We start from the raw sequence: 14504 nt of genomic DNA, 5'->3' as shown, positions 1-14504 counted from the left end.
TATTACTTCTAAATACAGCCCCAGTTCTAAAAAAGTTGTGGCGTTGTGTAAAGTCTACATAACCAGATTGCAATGATTTGCAAATCTCATATACCCATATTTTATTCATAATAGAAAATAGAAATGTATCAAATGTGTAAACTAAGAATATGTAGTATTTTAGGAAAAAATATAAGGTAATTTTGAAATTGCAGCAGCACGTCTCAAATAAGTTGGGGCAGGGCACTAAGGCTGGGTTAACACTGGTGCGATCATAGACACTGCATGTGATTCGCACCGAAATGCTGTGCACATCATATGCGATGTCTGTGCAATGCGAATTCAGTCATACAAGCTGGCTTAAATCACATCGCATTCGCACCAAAATGGTGCAGGACCCTTTTTTTTTGGTTCGCACTGGAATCGAATGGGTGTTCACAACCATATGAGCACCCATTCCTGTACCATTTCACAGTTTGCACTGCGATTTGCAAACCGATTTTGGGTGTGTCATTAACTTTACATGTCATTGTGAACAGGAATCACAGGGTTTCCCCCACACCAGTGTGAACCGAGCCTAAAAAGCTGTCAAACTAAGTGGTACTAACAAGGAAGAGCTGAAAGAACATTTTGCAACTAATTAGGTTAACTGACAACATTTCAGTAACATGATTGGGTGTAGAAAGGGCATCTTAGGGAGTCGAAGAAAAAAAGATGGGCAGAGATTCCAATCTCTGAAAAGATACATGTTCCTCAACATCGAGCTGTGTCATTATGTGCTGAAATTTTTTCAGACAGAAATAAGTTGATCAGAGCAGAATAGTAAGTTAGTATGTAGTATTGTAGTTGAAGGAAAATGTTTTTGAGTGTGGAATAGTTGGTACCCGTGTCAGGGTTTTATTATTGTCTGTGTTCCTGTTAGGCAGATTCACACTCTATAATGCCGTGTACACACGGGCGGACTTTTCGACCAGACTAGTCTGACGGAACGAATCCGTCGGACAAACCGACTGTGTGTGGGCTTCATCGGACCTGCAGCAGATTTTTTCGGTCGAAAATTAGACGGACTTTAGATTAACCACTTGCCGACCGGGCCATTGTCGAAAGACGGCAACAGCGCGGTCGGCTAGTTCTGGGTGGACGTCCATGGATGTCATTCCAGAATGTTGCTCCCGCACGCCCCCTGGGGCGCGCACTCGGGTACATTCGTGACCGCCGGGTCCGCATCACGGATCATGGTAAATAGCAGCTGATCGCGGCCGTTTACCACGTGATCGTTCCGTCAAATGACGGAGCGATCACATGTAAACAAACTGATCGGTACAGTGCGGGGGGAGAGATGGCAGCGCTGTGGGCTGGATATTTAGTGCCCACAGCGCTGCTCAATATACATAATGGCAATACTCTGCAAAACTCTGCCAATACTCTGCAAAACTCTGCCAATACTCTGCAACGCTGTGCTATACTCTGCAACGCTGTGCTATACTCTGCAACGCTGTGCTATACTCTGCAACGCTGTGCTATACTCTGCCAATACTAGCCAATACTCTGCCAATACTCTGTAATAAATTTTAACAGAAAGGAAGAATTTTTTTTTTTTTTATCGAATTTTCAGTCTTTTTTGATTTATAGCGCAAAAAATAAAAAACCCAGCGGTGATTAAATACCACTAAAAGAAAGCTCTATTTGTGTGAAAAAAGGACATAAATTTCATATAGGTACAGTGTTTCATGACTGAGTAATTGTCATTCAAAGTGTGAGAGCACCGAAAGCTGAAAATTAGTCTGGTTAGGAAGGGGGTTTAAGTGCCCAGTTGTCAAGTGGTTAAAAACATGTTTCAAATCTTTCCCATGGATTCGAGTCCGGTCAAAAAAATCAGTTCGTCTGTATGCTAGTCCGACGGACGAAAACCGACGCTAGGGCAGCTATTGGCTACTGGCTATGAACTTCCTTATTTTAGTCCTGTCATCACGTACAAATCCGTCGGTGTGATCGTGTGTAGGCAAGTCCGTCGGACCTTTGATGCCGAAAAGTCCGCCCGTGTGTACACGGCATAATTGTTCTGATCATTATTGTCACCAGCAATGTACAGTGCCTTTAAAAAGTATTTATTCCTATCCTTGAAATTTTCCAGATTTTGTCATGTTACAATCAAAAACGTAAATGTATTTTATTGGGATTTTATGTGATCGACCAACACAAAGTGGCACATAATTGTGAAGTGGAAGGAAAATGATAAATGGTTTTCAAACTTTTTTTACAAATATCTGAAAAGTGTGGTGTGCATTTGTATTCAGCCTCCCTGAGTCAATACTTTGTAGAACCACCTTCCACTGCAATTATAGGTTCAAGTCTTTTTGGTTATGTCTCTACCAGCTTTGCACATCCTAGAGAGTGAAATATGTGCCCATTTTTCTTTGCAAAATAGCTCAAGCTCTGTCAGATTGGATGGAGAACGCCTGTAAACAGAAATTTTCAAGCCTTGCCATAGATTCTCGATTGGTTTTAGGTTTGGACTGGGCCGTTTTAACAGAAACCTGACATTTTAACAGGGATGTGTAGACTTTTTATATCCACCGTAGGTCTGGACTTTGACTGTGCCATTCTAACACATGAATATGCTTTGCTCTAAACCTTTCCACTGTAGCTCTGGCTGTATGTTTTTAGGGTCATTGTCCTGCTGGAAGGTGAACCTCCAACCCAGTCTCAAGTCTTTTGCAGACTCTAACAGGTTTTCTTCTAATATTGCCCTGTATTTGGCTCCATCCATCTTCCCATCATCTCTGACCAGCTTCTCTGTCCCTGCTGAAGAAAAGCATCTCCACAACATGATGCTGCCACCACTATGTTTCACTGTGGGGATGGTATGTTCAGGGTGATGTGCAGTGTTAGTTTTCCACCATACATAGCATTTTGCTCTTAGGGCAAAAAGTTAAATGTTGGTCTCATCTGACCAGAGCACCTTATTCCACATGTTTGCTGTATCCCCCATATGGCTTCTTGTAAACTGCAAATGGGACTTCTTATGGCATTCTTTCAACAATGGCTTTCTTCTTGCCACTCTTCCATAAAGGCCAGATTTGTGGAGTGCACAACTAATAGTTATCCTGTGGATAGATTCTCCAAACTGAGCTGTGGATCTCTGCAGCTCCTCCAGAGTTACCATGGGTCTCTTGGCTGCTTCTTTGATTAATGCTCTCCTTGCCTGGCCTGTCAGTTTAGGTGGACGGCCATTTCTTTGTAGGTTTTCAGTTGTGACATACTCTTTCCATTTTCAGATGATAGATTAAATAATGCTCAGTGAGATGTTCACAGCTTGGGATATTTTTTTATAATCTAATTATGCTTTAAACTTCTCCACAACTTTATCCCTGGTCTGGTGTGTTCCTTGGCCTTCATGGTGCTGTTTGTTCACCAAGGTTCTAAAACAAATGATCTACTAATAGCCAAAACCTATGATCACTATTCTGTACTTCTACTCCTGGACCTTTCTGCTGCCTTTAATACGGTTGACCACCCCCACCTCCTCAAAAAAACTCCACACCTTTTGGTCTCCGTGACTGTTGACTCTTCACTGGTTCTCTTCCTACTTATCCAACCGCACTTTTAGCGTTTCTTACAATTCTACTTCCTCCTCTCCTCTTATTTTCTCTGGGGTTCCCCAAGGTTCTGTTCTTAGACCTCTATTTTCAATCTACACCTCCCTCCTCCCTGGGTCAGCTGGTAGCCTCCCATGGCTTCCAATACCATCTCTACGCTGAGGACACACAAATCTATTTACCCCTCAGCTCACTCCCTCCGTCTCCTCACGTATTACTAATTTACTAACCAATATATCCGTCTAAATGTCACACCACCTCCACAAACTCAGTCTATCCAAAACCAGACTTATAATTTTTCCTTCCCCATGTGCCCCTTCCCCTGATCTCTCTGTCAGACTTGATGGCACAATTATAAGCCCATCTCCGCATGCCAGAGTCCTAGGTATAGTCCTGGACTCTCCTTTAAGCCCCACGTCCAATCACTGTCCAAATGTTTCCACCACAAAATCTCCAGAATATGCCCCTTTCTAACTGACACAACAAAGCTCTTAATTCACTCCCTGGTCATCTCTTGCCTTGACTGTTGCAACTCCTTTCTCATTAGCTTACCCCTGCATGGTCTATCCCCCCTTCAATCCATCATGAATGCTGCTACCAGACTCGCCCACCTTGCCAACTGCTCCAGTATCTGCTACTCCCCTCTGTCAGAACCCCCACTGGCTTACGCTCACCCAACAAATGAAATTAAAAACCCTAACAACTACTTACAAAGCAATTCACAACTTAGCCCTCAGCTACATCACATCACTTTATTGATGATCTTTTGCTGGTTGTATGTGGGGGAATAGATCTCATGCCATCCATGCTTACATACCTTAATGATAATGATTTCAATCTGTCATTTACTGGCGCTGATGACAGCAGCTCTGTGTTTTTTGGATGTTTTCTTGACAGGCATTGATGGCAGGGTATGTTCTACCCTCTATCGGAAACCGCTTTCAGGCAATTCTCTTTTACTTGCCCAGTCGGGCCATCCAAGACACATGATCAGGGGTATCCTGTTGGCCAATTTTTACGTGTGAGGCGCATATGCAGTGATAACGATCAGTTTGAAAGGGAGGCATGGTCCTTTATATGGGAAGTTTCTACAGCAGGGATATCCCAGGTGGGTGCTCGTTAGTACACTCACTATAGCCAGACCTAAAAATAGATCTGAATTAATCAATAAAGTGACCCCCCCCAGAGGAAAAACAACAAAAATCAAAAAAGTAATCAATTAACACACTCTACCCCCTTTAGCAGTGAATTTAACTTGATTAAACAGATTTTCAATAGACATCTGCCAAGCTTGTTTTCAGACGATACATGTTCTGAGATTCTAAAGGGGGGAGTTTTACATTGTCTCACGTAGAGCCCCCTCTTTGGGGTGCTTGTTGTCCCCTAGCTTTTTTCATACCAAAACTCCTCAATAGTTCACTTGGTTGCACTGTAAGGGCAATTACAGGTGTGGTTCAGTGGGATGTACCTGCTGTAGTCACATCCAGGGCGGTACTATTTTCAGCTCTACTGTTAACCACAAAGTATATAACATCGGGTCCTTCTTTAACTGCAACACTAGCAACATAGTCTATTTAATCACATGTGCGATTTGTGATATGTGGGAAGGACCACAAGACGTCTCAGAGATCGGTTTCAGGAACATGTCTACAGTGTGGACAATAATTTATAAACCAATGTGGCCAAACACTTCAACAGGTGCCATAATGGAGACAAAACAGTTATGCGGGTTCAGGTCATTGAAAAGGACAGGGTGCCAAGGCGAGGGGGCGCTGCGTTCCGGTCCCTCTGTCGGAGGGAAGTTTTCTGGATTTTCCACCTCCAGACTCGCATCCCACTCAGGCTTAACTTTGAGTGGGAAGTCAGTCATTATTATGAATGATTGTCTTGTACTTCCCTCCTTATACTGGGACTGGGGTGCTGGCTTGTTTATTTCATTTTACAGTGGAACCTTGGATTACGAGCATACTCCTTTCCAGGAGTATGCTCGTAATCCAAAGTACTCGCATATCAAAGCGAGTTTTCCCATTGAAGTCAAAGGAAACTAAAATAATTTGTTCCGCTTTGACTTCAATGGGATGCAATACCGCATGCGGCCAGAGGCGGGGGGACACCGGAGAGCCTCGGAAACGGCCAAAAAGGCCCGAATACACTTCGGCTGACCTCAGCAAACCTCGGAAAGACTTCCTACTCGAGATTTGCCGAGGTCAGCCGTGCTGTACTCGGGTCTTTCCGTGCATTTTCGAACATTACGCTCTGCTCGACGTATATATGTGTATATACATATATATATATATATATATATATATATATATATATATATATATATATACACACATCTGAGAGTAGTTGCTGGATCGGGAACCACGTTGTCATATGCATGGTCCATATGTGTGGATCCTGTATTCGGGTGTCACATGATGTCCGCATATATACTGGATTATGGGTGTTTCCATATACTCTATAATGGAGGTAGTTTGCTATGAGATATATATATATATATATATATATATATATATATATATATATATATATATATATATATATATATATATATACACACACATGCATTTATCGTGTTGGATTCTTAAGTGGTCCAGCATGGATGAGTAAATGATTTTATATGTACGTCCCTTACGTGCATGTGTGGGTACACATGGATATGTGCGCCTGCACATGTATGCATGTTTACGTATGTGTATTAATTTTTTGTTTTTTCCTTTTTTCAATGTTTTTATTGGTGTTATGTATATCAATCACAAATGTTTATATGCAATTGTCGGTCCATGCCCCTATGTATATGCATGATTCCTTGGTATGCATGGGAACATGGACCTTCAGTTTGATCTTTTATTCAAGTCTCCAACCAGGTGCTTCCAGGGGCTGAAGTTTGGTGACTGATTGAGCTGTGTTTTACTACTGATTACTACCGTCCCCCAGAACACCTGTAGCTACTGAGGCGGTCTATTTAAGACCTATCAGTTTTCTCAGTGATTGCAATGATTAACCGCTTCCGGACCACCTCCAGACGATATACGTCGGTAGAATCACGTACCTGTATGTTGCCCTTTAGGAGGCGGCCTAGGGGCGCGCGTGCTGGGAGCTGCGTGAGCGTGATCGCGGGTCCCGCGGACTCGATGTCCGGGGGGATACCCGCGATCGTCTGACAGAGAGGCTTGTTTACATTAGCATTTCCCCGTTCTGCCTAGTGACACTGTCACTGATCACAGCTCCCTGTAATCGGGAGCGGTGATCAGTGTTGTTGTCACACACAGCCCCTCCCCCCCCACAGTTAGAATCACTCCCTAGGACACACATAACCCCCTACAGCGCCACCTAGTGGTTAACCCCTTCACTGCCAGTCACATTTACACAGTAAGCAATGCATTTTTAATTGCACCGATCGCTGTATAAATGTGAATGGTCCCAAATTCGCGCCAAAAGTGTTCGATCTGTCTGCCATAATGTCGCAGTCACCAAAAAAATCACTGATCGCCGCCATTACTAATAAAAAAAAATAATATTAATAAAAATGCCACAAAACTATCCCCTATTTTGTAAATGCTATAACTTTTGCGCAAACCAATCAGTAAACGCTTATTGCGATTTATTTATTTATTTTACCAAAAATATGTACAAGACTACGTATCGACCTAAACTGAGGAAAAAAAATGTTTTTTTATGTATTTTTTTGGGATATTTTTTATAGCAAAAATTTAAAAATAATGCTTTTTTTTTTTTTTTTCAAAATTGTGGCTATTTTTTTGTTTATAGCGCAAAAAATAAAAACTGCAGAGGTGATCAAATACCACCAAAAGAAAGTTCTATTTGTGGGAAAAAAAGGATGTCAATTTTGTTTGGGAGCCACGTCCGTGCAATTGTCAGTTAAAGCGACGCAGTGCTGAATCGCAAAAAGTGCTCTGGTCTTTGGCCAGCTAAATGGTCCGGGGTTTAAGTGGTTAAGCACAAGATGTATGTGTGAAATGCGTCTACGTGACCACAGTTTGGTGTCTTTGGTGTTATCCTTGTGAACAATAAAAGACAATCGGAAGTTCTGGATGTGCAGCCATTTCCTTCTTCTTTCCAAGTATACCCACGGAGGCGGGCCGGGGCTGGCACTCCATGAAGACATTCCAACCAGTCCTATCTTATACACCTGGAGCAGCGGTTCTTTTTCTTGTATACTAGCTACATCACTAGCTTAATCTCAAAATACCAACCTAATCGTTTTCTTCATGTTTTTTTCATTACTCTCAAGACCTCCTGCTCTCTAGCTCCCTTGTCACCTCCTCCCATGCTCGCCTCCAGGACTTTTCCAGAGCCTCTCCAATCCTATGGAATGCCTTACCCCAATTTGTCCGAATATCTCCTACTCTATTAGCTTTTAGGCAATCCCTGAAAACCCTCCTCTTCAGAGAAGCCTACCCTAACCACACCTAACAACTGTATTTTAATTTTCTCCATCAGCTCATCCCCCACAGTTATTACCTTTTTTGTTTTACTTGACCCTCCCTTCTAGATTGTAAGCTCTAACGAGCAGGGCCCTCTGATTCCTCTTGTATTGAATTGTATTGTAAGTGAACTGTCTACCCTTATGTTGTAAAGCGCTGCACAAACTGTTGGCACTATATAAATCCTGTATAATAATAAACCTGAGGTTTCACAGAAAAGCTGTATTTATACTGAGATTAAAGTACACACAGGTGGACTCTATTTACCAATTAGGTGACTTCTGAAAGCAATTGGTTCCACTAGATTTTAGTTAGGGGTATCAGAGTAAAAGGGGCTGAATACTAATGCACGCCACACTTTTAACCACTAGCTGCCCGCCCACTGTCATATGACTGCGGGACGAGGCAGCTCTCGTTCTGGGCGGACGTCATATGACGTGACCGCCTTCTCGAGCCACTAGAGGGCACGCGCGTGCCGCTGCGTCACTGGAGACCTGATGCGCGTGCCCGGCGGCCGTGATGTCCGCCGGGCACCCGCGATTGCTCAGCAACCGAGCAGGACCGTGGATCTGTGTGTATGTAAACACACAGATCCACGTCCTGTCAGAGAGGAGAGGAAACCGATGTGTATCCCTTGTACATAGGGACACCGATCGGTCACCTCCCCCAGTCAGACCCCTCCCCCACAGTTAGAATCGCCTCCCTAGGACACACATTTAACCCCTTGATCACCTAGTGTTAACCCCTTCCCTGCCAGTCACATTTGCACAGTAATCAATGCATTTTTATAGCACGGATCGCTGTATAAATGTGAATGGTCTCAAAAATGTGTCAAAAGTGTCCGATATGTCCGCCGCAATATCGCAGTCACAATAATAATCGCAGATCGCCGCCATTACTAGTATAAATAAATAAAAATGCTATAAATCTATCCCCTATTTGGAGATGCTATAACTTTTGCGCACACCAATCAATATACGCTTATTGCCAAAAATATGTAGAAGAATACGTATCGGCCTAAACTGAGGAAAAAAATTGTTTTAAAAAAAAAAAAAATGGATATTTATTATAGCAAAAAGTAAAAAATATTGTGTTTTTTCAAACTTGTCCCTCTTATTTTGTTTATAGCGCAATAAATAAAAACCGCAGAGGTGATCAAATACCACCAAAAGAAAGCTCTATTTGTGGGGAAAAAATTATAAAAATGTCATTAGGGTACAGTGTAATATGACCGCTCTATTTGTCATTCAAAGTGCGACAGCGCTGAAAGCTTAAAAATGGCTTGGGCAGGAAGGGGGTGAAAGTGCCCTGTATTGAGGTGGTTAAGGTATTTATTTGTAAAAAAATTTTAAAAACCATTGATCTTTTCCACTTCACATTTATATGCCACTTTGTGTTGGTCTATCACCAAAAAATCCAAATAAAATACATTTGCATTTTGGGTTGTAACATGACAAAATGTGGAAAATTTCAAGGGGTGTGAATTATGAATTATTAATCAGTCAATAAACTCCCCATCATGTTATCCTATGTGTCCATGCACACATAGGCTGTTAGCAGTTTTTGGCTGGGGCATTTTTTGGCTGTAAAAAAACCCCCAAAACTAGTGGGTTCTGAGAGTTTTTCAGCTGTAAAAACGTTCTAACGTCAAACGCTGATAAACGATCAAAAACACGGCTCACCAGGTCACAGGAGTGCAAAACGAATTGCACTCCTGGGATCCATAGGAGAAGTACAGCCAAGCGAGCTTTGGCTATACTTCTCCTTTAATGACTGACTAGCATCCAAGGCAAAAAGTGGTGTGTTTTTTATTTTTTTTATTTCTATTTTTACTAATCATTGTATAGTTTTAGACCGCATCAGAGACTCAATCAGACCCTTTGTGGGCTCAAAATGAAGGGATCAATTTTTTTCAATAAATCAAGTATCATGTATTTGTGTAGTGAGTATTCATTTCTTTATGTACCTCCAGATAGGTGCGTACAGACTGCGTGTCATCATGATAGGCAACCTTGGGAAAATCTTGAAGCATAACATGTGTCAGGGTTAAGAACTTTTAAGTATAAGCGCTCCATTAACATTTAATTTAACAACTTTGTTCTTTGCTGTCTTAACGTTGATCTCCACGTTTTGGTGAAGTTTAAATAGTTTGCACCAAGGTGGTTCAGATAAACGATTTACTACGCTAACCGATGAAGTGACTGTGTGTGTTGTATAAACTATGTAACTTCAGCTCAATACAGTATACAGCGTTATGTTCCAGCAGTATACAGCGCAATGTTCCAGCAGTGGGACAGGAACTTCCTGTCCCATTCCTGGAACAAAATCAAATTTGACTGAGTGGTGCTCAGCTATTCACAGGAAGCTTTGTATTTTTTGAATGAATTCAAAGGCTCCTCTCATGAGGCAGAAATTGTGACATCCACTTGCCTCAGCCAATCAGCAGAAGATTTTACATTCTATCTAATCGGGACGTGATGGAAAGTTCCTGTCCTGCTACTGATCCACAGCATTGTTTCTACAACGAATACAGCCACTGTATCTTTTAGTGAAGGAGATACCGGTAGTTTGTTTGCTAAAACATAGAGATCAGCTTTAAAGGGGTTGTAAACCCTCGTGTTTTTGCACCTTAATGCATCGTATGCATTAAGGTGAAAACATTTCTGACACTGACCAGCCTCTCCGTTTTAGTCACCTGAGCCCGTTCATTGCCACAGCGAGGACCCCCTCTACCTCTTTGCCCGTTGACTAGGCTCTTGATTGGATAGATTGATAGCAGCGCAGCCATTGGCTCCTGCTGCTGTCAATCAAATCCAGTGACACGGGGGGCAAGGCTGAGTCCGGAATTCTGTGTCTATGGACGCAAAAGCCGGACTCGAGAGCTCGCCCGCAGGAAAACACCCAGGGAGAGCGCTTCTCCTAGGGGGTTTACCGATCCGGGGAGGAGCTGTTAGCGCTCCTGGGAAACCCCAGAATAGGTGGATCGGGGCCACTCTGTGCAAAATTAACTGCACAGTGGAGGGAAGTATAACCTGTTATTTTTATTTCATTTTTTAAACGAGGGCTTACAACCCCTTTTTGATTAACTTTATTTTATGCCGAGGGCAGAGCTGTATAAATTATCTACTCCATGTAATATATGTTTTTTTTAATCTTTGCATTCCATACTTTGTCATCCCCTTCACTCAGTTATGTATTTTGTAAGCTAAATTGCTATATTTGTATAAATTAAATTTTTAGGTTCAGAAACGAGTTAACAATTTTGCTTTTCCTTCACTTTGCCAGCATGCATTGCCACTTCCAGGGTTCCTTCTCCTAGCACCTGACATATATAACCATGCAGTTCTCTTTACTCAGAGCGGTAAGTATTACGACTTATTATGCTGTGCTGATAGTAATTGTGGAACAGATTTTAAGAGCTAAAATGCTTTCCAGGTTTCTAAAATAAGAAAAAATTACCGTATTTATCGGCGTATAACACGCACCCCAAGTTTAGGAGGGAATTTTAGGGAAAAAAAAAAAACTTTTAGGAGGGAAGTTTAAGGAAAAAAACTTACATTTAAATGCCCATCAATGCAGCCTTATCAGTGTCCATCTGCAGCCTTGTCAGTGTCATTTGCAGCCTTGTCAGTGCAGCCTTCCAGTTTAAAAATGGCGCAGCCGAGATACAGAGACGTATGTCCTGTGTATCTCGGCGGCTCTCGGGTCCTCTTGGTGGCACCCGGGTCCTCTCGCAGTCCCGAGCGGAGCCGAGTGTGCTCGGCTCCGCTCACAGTCACGCCCAGTCCCTGTGTTATGTCCATCATAGGGTGGGACTGGGCGTGACTGTGAGCCGAGCCGAGTACACTCGGCTATGTATCTCGGCGGCTTGATCCTCTGCTCACAATCGGCGGGGATCGGCGTATAACACGCACCCACGATTTTCCCCTGATTTTAAGGGGAAACAAAAGTGCGTGTTATACGCCGATAAATATGGTATTTTAAATGCTACATTGTATGCTTTTTACAAGTCTTGTTTGAAAACAAATATGCTTTAAAATAAGAAATTCAACAAAAACAATTCATGCTAGCACGCTCTTCCTCTTCACATTACTCTATCTCCAGTGTGTAGTCTTATTGAAACTCACTTGTGTGACAATCCTGTGGATTCTGCAAAATATACATCTACCATACTTAAAGTGATCCGAGACACATACTGTTTATATTTACATAACCCGTTCTGTTTATGCATATGGATGATGGCACTGTAATGTTTTTAATAAAAAAACATCTAAGTACCCTTTTCCTAATCGATATACAGCTGTCACATGACCCAGCTCTTTCCCAGTCTGTCTGTAAGGAAACATAAGCAGGAGGAGCTTCTAGTCCTCTGCTGCTGGTCACGTTAACCACTTCAATACTGGGCACTTATACACCTTCCTGTCCAGACCAGCTTTCAGCGCTGTCGCACTTTGAATGACAATTGCGCGGTCATGCTACACTGTACCCAAACTAAATTTTTATCATTTTGTTTCCACAAATAGAGCTTTCTTTTGGTGGTATTTGATCACCTCTGGGATTTTTATTTTCTGCAAAACAAAAATAAAAATGACTGAACATTTTGAAAAAAAAAATGTTTTGTTTTTTTTTGTTTCTGTTACTTTTTAAATAAGTAAGTTTTCTCCTTCACTGATGGGGTGCGCTGATAAGGCGGCACTGAGGTGGCACTGATGATGGGCACTGAAAGGCGGCGCGGATGGGCACTGAAAGGTGATGCAGATGGGCACTGATAGGTAGCACGGGTGGGCATGGATGGGCACTGATAGGTGGCACTGATGTACACTAATGGATGGTACTGATGGGCATCACTAATTGGTAGGCATTATTGTTTGGCACTGATTGGCATCCTTTGTGGGCACTAATTGGTATCCATTGTGGGCACTGATTGGCATCCCTGGTGGCCATGGGTGACATACCTAGCGGTGGGCTTTCCTGGTGGTGTCCCTGCTGGTCCAGTGTGGGCATCCTCGGGAGGGGGGGGGCTGCGCTGGTAATCAATCAGCACAGACCCCCCCCCCCCGTCAGAGGAGCAACCCACCGGCTTTCCTCTACTCGCGTCTGACAGATGCAAGTGAGGAAAAGCTGATCAACTGCTCTTCCTGTTTACACTGTAATCAGCCGTGATTGGACACGGCTGATTACATGGTAAAGAGTCTCTTTACCTAGATCAGAGTTGCGGTGTGTCAGACTGACACACCGCAACAACGATCGCCGCGATGCGCACCTTGATATCCTGGCGACATCATATGACGTATGGTCAGGCTATCTCAACCACTTTGCCGACGTCATATTGCTGTATGGCGGGCGGCAAGTGGTTAAAAAAAAATAGCCTTTGGGAAAACAGAGTCAAAATAATAAATATCAATAAACTGTTTTAAATTGTCATACAAATATATATTTGGAAAATGTATGTGTGTGTGTGTATATGTGTATGCTCAGTATTAAGTTTTTCACACCTGGATTTGGGGATCCTCTGCCATTCCTCCTTGCAGATCCTCTCCAGTTCTGTCAGGTTGGATGGTAAACGTTGGTGGACAGCCGTTTTTAGGTCTCTCCAGAGATGCTCAATTGGGTTTAAGCCAGGGCTCTGGCTGGGCCATTCAAGAACAGTCACGGAGATGTTGTGAAGCCACTCCTTCGTTATTTTAGCTGTGTGCTTAATGTCATTGTCTTGTTGGAAGGTAAACCTTCCAGTCTGAGGTCCTGAGCACTCTGGAGAAGGTTTTCATCCAGGGTATCCCTGTACTTGGCCGCATTCATCTTTCCCTCAATTGCAACCAGTCGTCCTGTCCCTGCAGCTAAAAAACACCCCCACAGCATGATGCTGCCACCACCATGCTTCACTGTTGGGACTGTATTGGACAGGTGATGAGCAGTGCCTGGTTTTCTCCACACATACCGCTTAGAATTAAGGCCAGAAAGTTCTGTCTTGGTCTCATCAGACCAGAGAATCTTATTTCTCACCATCTTGGAGTCCTTCAGGTGTTTTTTTTTTTAGCAAACTCCATGCGGGCTTTCATGTGTCTTGCACTGAGGAGAGGCATCCGTTGGGCCACTCTGCCATAAAGCCCCGACTGGTGGAGGGCTGCAGTGATGGTTGACTTTCTACAACTTTCTCCCATCTCCCAGTTTGGCCAGACGGCCAGCTCTAGGAAGGGTTCTGGTTGTCCCAAACATCTTCCATTTAAGGATTATGGAGGCCATTGTGCTCTTAGGAACCTTAAGTGCAGCAGAAATTTTTTGTAACCTTGGCCAGATCTGTGCCTTGCCACAATTCTGTCTCTGAGCTCTTCAAGCAGTTCCTTTTGACCTCATGATTCTCATTTGCTCTGCACTGTGAGCTGAAAGGTCTTATATAGACAGGTGTGTGGCTTTCCTAATCAAGTCTAATCAGTATAATCAAACACAGCTGGACTCAAATGAAGGTGTAGAACCA

General features: G+C 42.9%; 1 protein-coding gene across 2 annotated transcripts in view; it reads left to right on the top strand.

Moving 5' to 3' along the window:
* The window catches only part of SLC35B4 (solute carrier family 35 member B4), a 247653-nt gene that overhangs the window by 27079 nt on the left and 206070 nt on the right, over positions 1 to 14504 (top strand). For both annotated transcript variants that reach the window (XR_012242813.1, XM_073619423.1), the window contains exon 8: positions 11315 to 11390. Coding sequence is in view for 1 of the 2 variants with exons in the window: in XM_073619423.1 (XP_073475524.1) it covers positions 11315 to 11390 (76 nt within the window). In the remaining variant the exon portion in view is untranslated. The remainder of the gene's footprint in view (positions 1 to 11314; positions 11391 to 14504) is intronic.

Source organism: Aquarana catesbeiana, linkage group LG03 (assembly GCF_042186555.1).
Source record: "Aquarana catesbeiana isolate 2022-GZ linkage group LG03, ASM4218655v1, whole genome shotgun sequence".
NCBI classification, from domain to species: Eukaryota; Metazoa; Chordata; class Amphibia; order Anura; family Ranidae; genus Aquarana; species Aquarana catesbeiana.
The sequence above is the reverse complement of the archived record's forward strand: the minus strand, read 5'-3'. Positions and strand labels throughout refer to the sequence as shown.